Source organism: Phaethon aethereus (assembly GCF_964289735.1).
Source record: "Phaethon aethereus genome assembly, chromosome: 9".
NCBI lineage: Eukaryota > Metazoa > Chordata > Aves > Phaethontiformes > Phaethontidae > Phaethon > Phaethon aethereus.
Window position 1 is genome coordinate 3,258,686 of NC_138585.1, and position 13,872 is coordinate 3,272,557.

At 41.6% G+C, this 13,872-nt stretch overlaps 1 protein-coding gene across 1 annotated transcript in view; it reads left to right on the top strand.

Moving 5' to 3' along the window:
• Positions 1-8,644, top strand: part of MYO7B (myosin VIIB) — a gene marked incomplete at both ends in the record, with an annotated part of 48,064 nt that extends 39,420 nt beyond the window's left edge. The window contains 9 exons of the mRNA XM_082003908.1: positions 2,211-2,316; positions 2,452-2,565; positions 3,465-3,552; positions 4,442-4,548; positions 5,019-5,204; positions 6,052-6,168; positions 6,875-6,958; positions 7,674-7,793; positions 8,561-8,644. Of these exons, the coding sequence (XP_081860034.1) occupies positions 2,211-2,316; positions 2,452-2,565; positions 3,465-3,552; positions 4,442-4,548; positions 5,019-5,204; positions 6,052-6,168; positions 6,875-6,958; positions 7,674-7,793; positions 8,561-8,644 (1,006 nt within the window). The remainder of the gene's footprint in view (positions 1-2,210; positions 2,317-2,451; positions 2,566-3,464; positions 3,553-4,441; positions 4,549-5,018; positions 5,205-6,051; positions 6,169-6,874; positions 6,959-7,673; positions 7,794-8,560) is intronic.
• Positions 8,645-13,872: the final 5,228 nt, after the last annotated feature.

The following is a 13,872-nucleotide window of genomic DNA, read 5'->3' on the forward strand; positions in this document are numbered from 1 at the left end:
ATTTCCTATTCTTTGAAGAAATCCAGATGAGCAAACCCCTGAGACTTATGTGGCTGCTCACAGCAGGGCACTCCTCAGTTCTCTAGGCATTACTCCTGTGTCCTGGTGAGGGTTGAAGCAATAGGGCCTCCAGCCCACAGTGCTTCCCAGGCTTCTGAAGGACTCGGTGGTGTAATGAATTTGACGTGACCAGAGATAGTGGAAGGGCTACCTGGTTTTCAGGGAGGATCAACTGACCTGTAGGGGAAGGGTATCCCTAGATTCCTCTAGACACTGGAATTACCCAACTTGACACTCTGAGAACACAGTGCTTTAGCATCAAGGTTAACCCCAGCCTTCTCCCTTTTGATGCTGCTGTGAGTTACCACCTGCCTGCTACAGACCTCTTCAGTAAAGATGCTGCCCAGTGATTTCTCCCTCCAGCTCCTCCATCCTCCCCCTTCTCTTAAACTGGGTCCTGCCTTTGGTCTGTGAGCCCTGTGCGTGAGGCTTGAGGGGAATGTTAACACAGTGGCTGTCCCCCTTGCAGTGGATGGGTTTTGGCACTGCTGGGGAAATGTCAGTGCACATTGAACTTGTCTTTCAAGTGCCTGAAAAATGCATGGCAAGGAATGCTATTCATTGTTTTTTTTCTATGGAGAAGACTGAAAAATTCCTGCCTCCCTGTATTGTGTGCTATTCATGCTCTAAGCCCTGTTGAGCTGTATAGAGCTGCTTTAGAGCGGGGAAACAGGGAGAGAAAAGCAGAATGGGCTGTTTGGGAGGAGAATTCTACCTGCTAAACTGCCTCAGATCTGGAGCCTGGGGGAAGGGGAACAAAGACAAATGTTTTCCAAGAGCGTTTCTTTTCCTAAGATTAAACCAGCACCTGCTTAGAATAGAATAGAATAGAATAGAATAGAATAGAATAGAATAGAATAGAATAGAATAGAATAGGAGTAATTCAGCTGGGGGAGACCTATACGATCATCTAGTCCAACTTCTCCCTGTACGTAACCTGCTCTCTTTGGAAAGGGGAGAGCAGGTAGCTCAAAGGACTGACCTACAATACACGGAGTGGAAGCCAACTGAGCGCTTGGACACGCTTTTTCCTCCTAAAGAGCTTTACAGCTTCATCTCCCGACTCCTGGCCAGGGAACCAGCAAGCACCCTGGTGGGTGTTAAGCAGATCTTGCCTTGACAATGAATTCCTAGCTGAGGCTGCAAGGAGAGGTGGCCCTGTGCCTCCAGGCAAGCTGCTGCACTTCCTTGGTCTCCAATGGCCTCCTCCTGCTGCAAGTCCAGGCATAGATGACTGTGTAGGGAAGGTCCACACTCCTTACGGTGTCTGCACAGTACCAAAGCACATGCTGTTCAACTTGGTTACAGTCAGATTTTCCTTCTCCAAATGGAACTGCTACTTTATTTAACATAAAAAAATTAGTTTTCAAATCCACACAGCTAACACTGGATGCCAGACTAAGCTCTCTTCCTGAGAGAATGGCCCAGTGTGAGAGAGAAATCTGGCCCATAAGCTACGGTGTATAAAATCTCCAAACAGCCTGCTCTGTGCCACTGAGGGCAGGGAAACACAGGAAAGCCCCAGAAGGTAATGTGCTAGATTTGCCCTCACTTTAAGTGTATCAAGGCTTTTGCATGACTCGGACTTCAGGGGCAGTTCCTTTGCTTTAAAAGGCAGCTCTGCTCTGAGGTATAATTCCAAAGAACTGGGATTGTACAGCTTAAGCGCCTCGAGTCAGTGATTACATGCCAGCTTTTATATAAAATGTAATGCTTCTAGCGGCCCTCCAAACTTTTCTGGTACATGCCTCCTGAGCTGTAACTCACTTTGTATCTTAATGCCTATCTTTTTGCTGATGCAAGAATTAAATAAAAAGTATTATCCTTGTGGCCACTATCTTCACACTTCACTAACAGTAAAAGAAAACATTGCTGAATACATTCAAGGGGTAAAGGCACTCGCTAGGAAGGTGCCTTATTCATGTAACCTCCTTACAGAGTAGAACAGACTTTTAATATACGCGCTAATAAGACCCTCAGTTTCTTGCTGTTAATACATTGAATTTGCATTGGGGTGAAGGTCCATTGAAGCCTGTCCCATCTAGCATTTTGGATGGAGTCTGTTGTTCGGATGGAATACTGTTGTTCAACTCAACAAAAATTAAACATCCAGCACTGATCTCTCTTATGATGGTGGTGGCATTTTCCAGGAGTGGCTCCAGGAAGTGGGCACCTCATCCTGTGGAGGTTGAGGCCATCTTACAGAACAACACTAAGATCTCACACAAGATTTGCTTCCCCAATGAAACAGAACAGGTAAGAACTTACTTTTTCTCCCAGCCTTGACCACTTTTCCGGCCATGACATGTTCATACAGGAGTACATTTCAAGACATTCAGTGTTCTCATTTCTTCCTCTCCTCTGTGTAACAAAAGTCTTGTTATCTCATAGGCATTTGATGTGGGAACAAACACCAAAATCCGGACTCTGTGTCAGAACATTGCTTCCAAATTGCAGCTGAGCTCCTGGGAAGGTTTCAGCCTCTTTGTGAAGATTGCAGACAAGGTAACTCTTCTCGACTATGGCAGGATAGCCAGACTGCTCCCTCCTCTCTTACTTATTTACCAGACCACCTGAACAACCATATATGAAGCCAAGCAACAGAGCAGGTCATTACTGCTTCTGTCTTACTGAGGGGATACAACCTAGACTCAAAGTTTTAGCACCTGACAATTATTTTGGGTCTCTTGAAGGGGCTGGATGGAGATGCAGAGTTTCTATCAGTCTGCTGGTACACAGGTAGTACTAAAAGTGGAGAAGATGTGGACTTTCTTGCAGCTGCTGGGATGGTAGCAAATTTCATGTTGCATACTGCTGGATTTAGCCCTTTTCCAATCAAGCTTTGTCCAGGACATGTGCTGCACATGTAGAGTACCCACTAGTATTAGGGAGAGCAGTGGCTGACCAGCACCAGTTGATTGCTCTCTAGTTTCTCAGAAGCTTGCCTTGCCTGAGCTGAAACTTGAGTTGGCTGCCTTACTGAGAGGTCCCTTCTCTCTGGAACGGTGATCAAGGCAAAAGCAGCACTGAGTCCAAGCACAGGCTGTTTCTGATATGCTGCGTTCCTGAAAAGAGGAACCCGGTATGTGCCAATATTTACAAAAAGGAGATGGCTAAGAATAAGGTAGGCGTCTTCAACTTGACTTCAATAAGCAGGTTGGAAAGAAAAAGAGCAACAGAAGATGCAATAAAAATCCCCGGATGAAATGTAAATAATTTGAGCCTTCCTCCTCCTATTTCTCTACTTCTTTCCCCTTGCCTCTGTCTTTTCTGCCATAGTTGTGCTCTCTCACTATAGCCAGGGAAAGAAAATTCATCCCAATACTTGGGTATGTTGGCACAGGCAGTATTTTATATGATCTGCTAATCCCTCCTTTTCCCCTTCATTGCTTGGCCTCTTCCAGGTGATCAGTCAGAATGAAGCAGACTACTTCTTTGACTCACTAAGGCAGGTGACAGACTGGAACAGGAGGAACAAACCAGGGAAAGATGGTAAGGAGAATGTCAGCATGACAAGAAGCTGCATGAGATGCTGAGTTGAACTTAGGAAGCAGCAAATTTATCCAGTAGGATTTACTCCATCTTGGAAAGTGTGTGGCAGAGCCTTATCATATCATTTTTGTCACCACATGGTCACTGCCTGCACCAGCAGTAAGATCCAATGACCTGATGCAGTCAAGCATTGGCTATCAGAAACACCAGAACATCTTTGTTGGGGGGACCTCTTGAGAAATTTTAAATCGGTACCAAAGACTTTTTTAGCCTGTTGCATTCAAAACACACAGCTGGATGCACACAAGTTAGATAGGCTGATCCTCTTTACAGTCCAAGGCTCATGCATTGCCAGATCAGGTATCAACCAACACATATGAACAGGTTCTTTACACAGCATCCCTCCCATTCCTTGGGTTGTTAGAAAATTGTCTAGATTATTACCTGGTGGTACCAAAGCACAAGTTGTATTGCCAGGGAACACTTGTCAGACTAAAACAACATAACACTAATGAAAGCAGTCTTTGCACTTCACCTCCATGTATAACATACATTTTAAAATCTACATCAAACTCAAACTCCACTCAAATTTTATATTAATTTATCCTGACCTTTGCTTATTTCAGGACAGCTGAGGTTCAACTTCCTGAAGCGCTATCTACCTATCTAAGACTTTCTACCTTCGCTCTTCTCCCCACAGCTGATGCAGCTGCTGGGAGCTCTCAAAATCACCTTCTTGCTCATCTAAAATGGCCTTTTGTACTTGTTAGATACAGCATTGGTTTTAATAAAAAACATAATTACACTTCTGAAGAAACTTGCAAGCCATTTTAAGACTTCAGAACTCTACAGTGATACAGCTAATACTAACAAGATGTTGTTTCCTTAGGGGCTACTGTATCTGTGGCTTACGAGGTGTACTTCATGAGAAAGCTGTGGCTGAATGTAACTCCTGGGAAGGACCTGAAAGCTGATTCCATTTTTCATTACCACCAGGTAACCAGCTGCCTAAAGCATAAATATAAAGGCAGGCAATGCGATCCAAAAAAATACTACTGAGAACGTAAGCCTGCTGGCGTATTACCGTCTCCCTCACCAAGGCCTGCATTATAAAGCTTCCAGAGGAATGCCTCTGGAGGGCACAGCTCAGCCTTAGGAGCAGATTTATTTCTCAGAGTGTTCACAACTTCACCGTATCACTTATGTTATGAGCACAGCTCCCTTATCTAATTGTTCCTTGAAGGTGCCCACCTTGCTCCGTAATTGTATGGAGAATCATAGAATGGTTTGGGTTGGAAAGGACCTTTAAAGATCATTAAGAGAACCTCCAGATGGAGTCAAAAGTTCTTAGGATGTCTCTGGACTGTGCTTGGAAAGACTCACATCCTGACCTCACAGATGTAGAATGTGTAAGTCAGTGTTTGCTTCAGCCCATTGTGTCTGCATTCAGAGCTGGTCTCTTCCAGGAGTTGCCAAAGTACCTCAGAGGCTACCACAAGTGTTCCAAGGATGAAGCTGTCCAGCTGGCAGGGCTGATTTACAAAGTGCGCTTCAACAATGACCGCACACAGCTGGCAACCATCCCCAAAATCCTGAAGGAGCTGGTACCAGACAATCTGCTCCGAGCAATCTCACCAGATGAGTGGAAGAAGGTAAGAACATCAGATTTCATTAACTGTATTACTTCCACAGACCTTTATGAGATAAGAAAGACATCAAGCCACACTACATTTCTGATCTGACAGTCTTTGAAAGCACCATGGAGGGATGCTATTGGATGTTGCTGTTCTGCCTCCTACAATCCAGATTTTGCATCCTCTCTACCAAAGCTCCAAAAGATATCTGCAAGCCTGGACGATTGATTTGAGATGTGCGTCTTTCTTGGAGACACTAATCTATTGCCAGTGCCCAGAAGAAGAGATAGGAAAGTCAGTGATGGGACTAAGGACTTGAGGACCTTGTAGAGAAACAGAAAATTAAGATGTGTCCTAAATATTGCATAGTTTGGCTAGCAAATCAGTCACCTTGCACAGTGTGCATGCTACTCACAGCAAAAGGCTCTTTCATCCACCAAAAGGCAAGGAAGTCTCAGCAGGTACTTATTACTTGGGCCACTGAGTAAGACACAGAACACTATTTCAAATACACAGGGAAAATTCACCCTACATATTTCAGCAGAAGATGTGATACATGTCTGTGGGTGCTGAACACTGGCTTTCTGAATTTTGTTTCAACCCATATTGCCCCTCTGCCCTGAAATCCATTCCCTTGGGCTCCTGGACTTCCTTCTCCCAACTCATTAGCAAGGAACACTGGGGAGGTTCTGGCTCCACCTTGCCCCATGGCATGGTAGGCTATTTTCATTTTCACACTTGTCTGTTGCTGTGGGCAAAAGACCCGTCTTGGTGATGATCTGATGTTGTCTTTAGTGTTAATGCTGGACATTGGAAACCTGCCAGTCTCCAACTGACTAGACTTGGTATCCTTTTTTCTAAACAGAGCATTACTGCAGCATATAGTAAACATGAAGGAAAAACTGTGGATGAGGCCAAGATTGCCTTCTTGAAAATGATATACCGGTGGCCAACGTTTGGATCAGCCTTCTTTCAGGTGAAGGTAGGTTTAAAGGCCTGTATGAATGGCTTTGGTAGTAGACCAGCACTGAGGGATATCGACTGACTGTAAATTCACTATCTGTGCAAGTGAGAATACACTATAAAGCTGAATTCCCATCCTCTACTGAGGAGAACTTCGTTACTTGAAAGCGGGGAGAGGGATTCTTGATGCCTTCTGAACTATGCCTGTTACTTACAGGCTATGTTGTTGTTCCAGTTGTAATACCTAATATTACAACTATGTAGTAGATGAGAGGCGCTTAGTTACATAGCTACTGAATTGTCTTATTGTTCTCCACAACAAAATGCCAAATTTTTTACCTTTAGGGAACCTTCCCTCAGAACAGAACTGTACTCATCCTCTCATTCTGCAGTGGATACCTCCAGTGATCATCTCCCACTTGCTACCTTTAATTTCTCCTCACTAGGCTCTTAAGTGGTTTGCAACCAACCATTAAGACTATTGTCAGATAGCCTAGGGAATAAAGGACCTGATTCTGCTTTTATGTAGCAGCTGCTCAAGTCATCAATATATGGCCAAGAAGAGTCATCCTTAGCAATAGTTACATAATACTGAAGAGCTTCATGTTTCAGTGTTTATTTGGTAAAGCGAACAAGCAGCACTGGACACTGTTAAAGGTCACTATGCACCTAATAGAGATAATTTCTTCATTTTCTGCTTATCTTGCTCTGTTACTCGTTTATAGCAAACCTCAGAGCCAAATTTCCCAGAGATTGTGCTGATTGCAATCAACAAGCAAGGAGTCTCACTGATACATCAGAAGACAAAGGTAACAGTTGCTTCGCAAGAGTCTATCTAAAGAAGGATTTAATTGACCGTGCTAATTTAAGGACAGCAACAGGACCTTCTCCTTGAATGGCAGGAGATCATAGAGTCCCTCTATTCATTTTCTGTGTGAAACCAAAGAAAATATTGCCTGAAATCACTTCTTGAAGTTTCTACACTGGAAAGGAAATGGTGTAGAGCATCTCTGAAAAAAAAAGGTGGTTATCATGATGGATCTGGGCTAGTGGTAAGAACAGGCAGATGGTTGGACAGTGCACTAGGGAACCTGCTTCAGAAAAATGCTTTGCAGGAAACCCAAGCTGTCTAAAAGATCGAGTCGAATGACAGTGTTTACTAGCTCTCTAACCCAGTCTGGTCTTACCAAGTTCATGAATGCAAGAGCATTCATCAATATCACTATTTGCTTTTAATAAGAAAACAAATACCCAGTGAGTTTTACATTATTGTAAATATAATGGCAGTCTGCTAAAGCAAAGATCGATATATAATGAAAGGATGTCTCATTAGAGTGATTAAGACCCACCCGCTTGGTGAAAATACAATATACCACTACTATGGATACAAGACCTATGTTGATCCACTGTGTTTATAAATGAAATGCGAAAGAAAAAGAATGCTCTGGCTGTATGGGTTTTCTTACGTAACATCCTGTTTTCATCTGAGAAATCTTCTATAGTTCAGTTTGCTTCCCCTTACAGGATATTTTAACAGTCTACCCCTTCAATAAAATCTCCAACTGGAGCAGTGGGAGCACATACTTTCACATGACAATAGGGAACCTGGTACGAGGAAGCCGGATCTTATGCGAGACATCTCTGGTAAGAAGAGTTTCGGCAACTTACATGCAAGAAACTCTTAATTTTTCCTTTACATCCAGAACTACTACAAAACAATGGTGCCAAAACAGATGTTAAAACCAGTGCAGATACCAAAAGCATTCAGTGCTATATCAATAAAATTGCAGTTTAGAACTGATTCAGTGCTATATAATGCCATCTGATGCAAAGACATAAGCCACAGAGTGGACAGAAGAATAGTAATTTCCCAAATTCTTCCCACACATCAGAATTCTATCTCAGACATTAAAAAAAAGACTGCACTTACCCACAAAACTATGTAAGAGGCTTTTTGTCTTGCATGGTTTGACCCACCTATGCAGTAAAGCCATCCTTGTAAGATTTTACACTTTTCAATGCATGGTACCACCTTTTTAAGAATTGGTTTCAGATTGTACACAGACTCAGACAAGCATCACTCATTTGCTATTTAAAGGTGAATTTGTAAAGATAACATAAAAACATTTAAGGGCTAAATTCTGTCACCGAAGAGCTTGGGTTCCTAAGTACCTGATGTCAATCTATAGAATAAATGACAAGGAGACAGTAGAGCTAAGCTCTGTAAAAGTTTTGTAAATCTATGAAGGGAAGAGCAGAGGGAGGAATAGATAAATATCAAAACAGTGATAGCTGTTGGAAGAGATGTCCACGCAGGGAAGAACCTAAGTAGATAAAACAGGGAGGAAATTATAGTTATTTTTGCTTCTGGAGCTCTTTGAGAGACTTAAGACTTTTTTCTTTTCTGACAGGGATACAAAATGGATGACCTGTTAACATCCTATGTACGCCTGCTAATGAATGCTGTAAACAAGCAAAAGAACCTCTCGGCCTGAGAGTGGATACAGAACGCATGACCTACACCTGTGCCAAACTACCTGTAATCTCATCTCCCAGGAGAAATGCCATTTTAAAAAATACTAATTTTGATGATCAGTCTTCTGATCACACACTGAATGAACTGTGTTGCTGAAATGTTACCACAAAATAAGCTCAAGTGAGCATATGCTTTCAAATACCTGTAACACTTGTCCGTCTCAGATGTAATATATGAATTCCATTCAGATTTTGTATTTAGAGAAAGTTTAGCTGGATTTTAAGGTAATACAGGGGTGGGGGTGGAGAAACCCTAAAATAAGAGCCTCTTCTGACACTCTAAATCTCCTCCATTCTTAAAGAGAGACACACATTAACAGTTGTCTTCCTTTTGGAAAGAAAATGTTCCCTTATATATGCTCTTACCAAATGCATAAACTCCTTGAGTCTTGACAAAGGTAATGTTATTTTTTTCCTCCTATTGGAAATTATAAGAGTGGAGAAATGCCCTTTAGTAGTAGGATAGCTGGACGCCTTGAAAAGTAAAATGGTGGTTTTCATCCTTTTTATCATGATGTTACATGCTGCAAGTTACAGTAGACTATGACAGCCAGTTACTGTCAGAATATAACCCATCATTCCTGTGTGCTGGCAAATAGGCACACAGTCCACTGGTTTGCTTAAATTGCCTTGGCTGAATTAAATAGTTTTCTTTCTTCCACATTTTATAATGCACTTGGAAACTAAGAACTGCTTTCTACTACGCAGTTTCTAGTAAGCACAAGAAAACTCTGCAAAGAGTCTGGATTTTAAGTCTATTACTTTTAGTTCCTCCTATTTCAAGTTTTAGATGTGCTATTCAGTGCAAATCAGAATCTAAGAACTCAGTCTAACAGACATCTGTTGAAACGAGACTTTTCTGCTGTATAAAAATGTTCTCAGCTTGGAGTTATGCAGACATTCATTCATGAGACAAGAATAATAGCTTTAATTTATCCTGATCTTTTCTATTTCCTGTTAAGTAGGCACTTTGAGTGCTAAAATTTGATTCAGCACTTGTTCATCTCTCAGACATTTGTAAACACCCAACTTTGGTCCTATAGGAGCCAGAGTGTGCTCAGAGTGTGTAAAGCCTGTATGCACTGTGGTGGTAGTAAGCCTAGATGCTTACCCCATCAGAGAACAAGTACTCCTTCCTCAATGACAAGCCCTCCCTTGCTCACAGTGAAACATGAACATGTCTTAAAGCATTTACACCAAGTTCCTTGAGACACGATCTGGCAGTGCTGGAAAAGCAGCTCTGCTAGATCTCTCAAATTTGCCAATGTATGCACAATGGTTCTCTTGTTCCCTGAGATGCGTGCGTGTGAAATTCAAACGCTTATGGGAGTTTTGTACATGGGTGGCAGGGAAGAGCCCCACTCTTTTTCTGCATCTCTGAGTGCCACACTTGTCAGAATAGCTGATCCTTTTGCATGCAATTAGATATTGTCCATTGCTGGCAATGGAAACGTTTGAGACTAATGACTTTGAGTTGTTTTGTCATCCTGTGTCTGATCTAACTGGCTATAAGTGAGAAGCATTCAATACTTCACCTGTACAAGAAGAAATTTTGCAGCCAAACTGTATTGTTTCTGGTTTTTAAATAAACACTGCAGAAAATCAACCACAACGTCTTTTTAACACGAAAATTGAATAGTTGCTCTAGATCCATGTAATCTAAACCTACCAAACATCCACTACAGCCTGTAAATGATCACAGCATCCCATCTACTCGTCATAAACACAACACAAAGGAGGATACCCCCTTCTGCACATCCTCATCAACCAATACATCATCACAGAAGCAGCACAGATCCAAAACGTGAATTTACCATGACAGTGCATCAGGTTTGGGCAATTCCCAGAGTTCTTCAAAGTGCATAATGCTCTCTGGCTCAGCACTGCAAATGTGATTTTTTGTTTTACTGTACAATACACAACTTTCTTACATTTGTTTTTTGTGTAAAGATTTAAAATGTATTACAGTTAACTTTATTACAGGAACATAAAAAGGTACAGTATTACAACATTTCAATCCACAATCAGATGTTCTGGTTAGACAGCACAAGCAATGTGTGATAAAATGAGAGCTCCACACGGTGCAGAATCCACACTGCTCATCAAAGCCTGAACCAAGACAAGTAGCTGCTAATTCTTTTACTCAGTCTATACCATCCTCAGCACTTAATGGTGCTTTACAGACTAGTACAACCACATTTATTATGTTTGCCTGCAATCTATTCCTTCATCATCCAGCCACTTTTTAAAAAAGCGTCAGTCACATCATCTAATACAAAACACGTGACATCTAGAAACTCTCTGTACAGAAGGTTGAACAGTATTTGCCTCCATTGCACAGACTGCTGTAGAAGACCAGGATGCAAACCCCAGAGAGCAGATTAGGTTGCCATAAAGAAAGATTGCAAGTGATTAACATACCCTTTGAATACAAACAAGCTTCACATACTGTGGTTTCTAAAAGTAAAACCATTTTCAAGTGTACTCAGTGAATATTAGTGATTTTAGTTCAGTATATATAAATATGAATGTAAACTATAAATGTATATAATGAGACAACAGCTTTTCTAAGTGTAGACTTCTGACCCAAGTTCAACCTTGATATAAATCTATACTCTCCAGTGGTGTGATACCTAGGATGAATTTGGCCAGCATGTCTATTTACAGCAATGGAAAAAAGCATGCAGCTTATTTCTGACTAAGACCTTGATCTTATTTAAAAAACAAAACCAAAACCCAAACCAAAACCCAACCTATCAGCCTATCAACACAAGAAGGAGAATTCGTAAGACTGCATTATATTCCACTTTTTTAAAAAGCGGACTCAAAGAATTAGAGGAAGATGCATTTATTTAAACTATTTATAGTTATTTCTCCTACTCCTTCAATTCCACTGTCCCACAAAAGGTATGTCTTAATATTCACTGCTGTAACTCTGCACATTGCAGGCTATATATGATTGTGAAAAAACAGTAATTTAAGAGATACTACGAGAACATTACCCTCCACTAATATAGAGATCAGGGATCATGGTGATTTTTTTCCTCCACTAATTTTGGGAAATGCTCTGAAGATAGGGACATAATCCAAATCCTAGAGAACCAAACAGCTTATCCAAGAGAGTGATATCAACTGTCCTTTGAACACTGAATCTTATTAGGTTTACTGAACTTCTAACATGAGACAAAGTGAAAGCACACAGTAAATCTCTACTTGCAGTATAAAAATAATTCCGTTCACCTCTACATACATGCATTTTCCATTGCTGAACTTGGAGTGGCCAGTAAAAGAATATCACCTATTGCCTGCTAGTTACCAGTAGCTGTGTGGCTGTGTGTTCCTCCACCATCTTCTCAGGAGATACACAGCTGCTCAGATTTAGCATTAGACGTAGCCTGTGACTAAGATTATAGGAACAGACCTGAATGTTTTATGCTGAGAAGAATCTGCATAGCATACTGAACTGCACCTACATCAGTAGTTCTTGTGTTCTATGCTGTGAAAAAAATGCCAAAGAATATGCTTACAAGACCGGTCTTTGCAGTGGCCACGCTGCACCAGAAGACATGCTGCTCTTTGTGTCCTTAACTAAAAGGCCATTTAAAGGCTGGTGAGAGAACAGTAACTAGCCACGTGTTCTCCTAAAGCAGTGACAAAAGCAGCTACTGTTACTGTAATCTACAGCGCATCTTGGTCAGAAGAGGATGAAAGAGTTCTACTGTTAAAATCCCCTCATCGGTGTTATAGTGAATGCAGTAAACCCCAGTTAAAAGTTTATGGTAACTTATGGCAACAAAAAGCAAAGCAGCTGAAGGAAATTGAATTAGCAAAGCCTGTAGGTATCTAAGAGATGGTCTCGCATGTGGGATTCTTATCTGCACACAGTTAACCAGGATTTCCCACCACTGCTATGATATCACTGGTGCAGTTTCATGGGTAGTAGCTACAGCAAGCGTGTTAAGAGCTAGAAATGCTTTAGCTATTATCTTGTTTACAGAGTCACAGCATCATTAAGGTTGGAAAAGACCTTTAAGATCAAGTCCAACTGTCAACCCATCTACTCTGAGCAGAGTGTCATGGCAGTGAGGATAATGTTAAGGTAGATTATTGCCCCTATCCAGTTGCTGCTCACACATACAAGTGAGAAAGCTTTAGCTTCTTGCTAGCTAATTCACCTGGGCCTGCAGGGTGGTGCCTAGGCCCAACTGCTCTTCATTTCACCTACTAAACTAGTCACCTTTTGGAAAATATAAATCATGCAAGGGACAGCAGTCCTCCAGTGCCTTTCATCCTGTCCACCTTGCAAAAGGGCAGGCACAGTCTCCAGCTATTCATGGAAAGAGATTTTCAGACTGCTCATCTTAGTTCAGCGCAAGAAACTGGGGGACAGCTCCAGAGGTCTCAGGAGCTCACCATCATTATACAACACACAGGTGGGCTCCAGAACAACACTACTGATGGCTCACCCCTAAAGAAATATTGAGAATGTTCAAAACCAGTAAATTTCTCAGCACCTTGCATTGTACTAGCAGAGACAGTAGGACCAGTTAAACTTCACCAGTGACAGGCAAAACTTCAGAGAGGAACTATATGCTTAAGATGTCCAGTTTCATGTCTAAGGTCCTCTCTGTAAGTACATGCAGGTCTTAAGAAGAAAGGTGATGAGAAACTCTTATTTGTGTGAAAATTTTAGGAAAAATACTTCCTGTGTTTTTTCTGCATATTTTGCTACAAACCGTAAATACTAGAAATCCCTTCACGTAACTGGGCTTTCTGAAGCATGACCAACAAGGGTCTACTCACCTTTCAAATAAAGTGAGAAGGATGGGGAAACTGAAGGGCTTAAATTGGTACCGTGTTATCAGTTAGATTTCATTGTGTAAAAGAATAACCAAGGCTTCAGCTGCATTGCCTCAAGAAATGTCAGCTATGCGAGTGGATAGGACATGCCTTGTGTTGACCACTAGAAGCTCTAGTACCCATGTAGTAGTAGAGAACAAACTGAGAAAATTATAGTGTCACTTTCTAACAAAATCTTTTGTTTCCCATAGCCACCTCCTCCTTAAGGAGAGACCAGCTATTCTGAAGAGGCTGACATGGCCTTGACAGTTGAAATCTACTTAGTACTGAACTGGGAAGCAGAAAAGCAAACTTCTTCACCTGTCTTAACGTTGGACCTAAGCCAGAC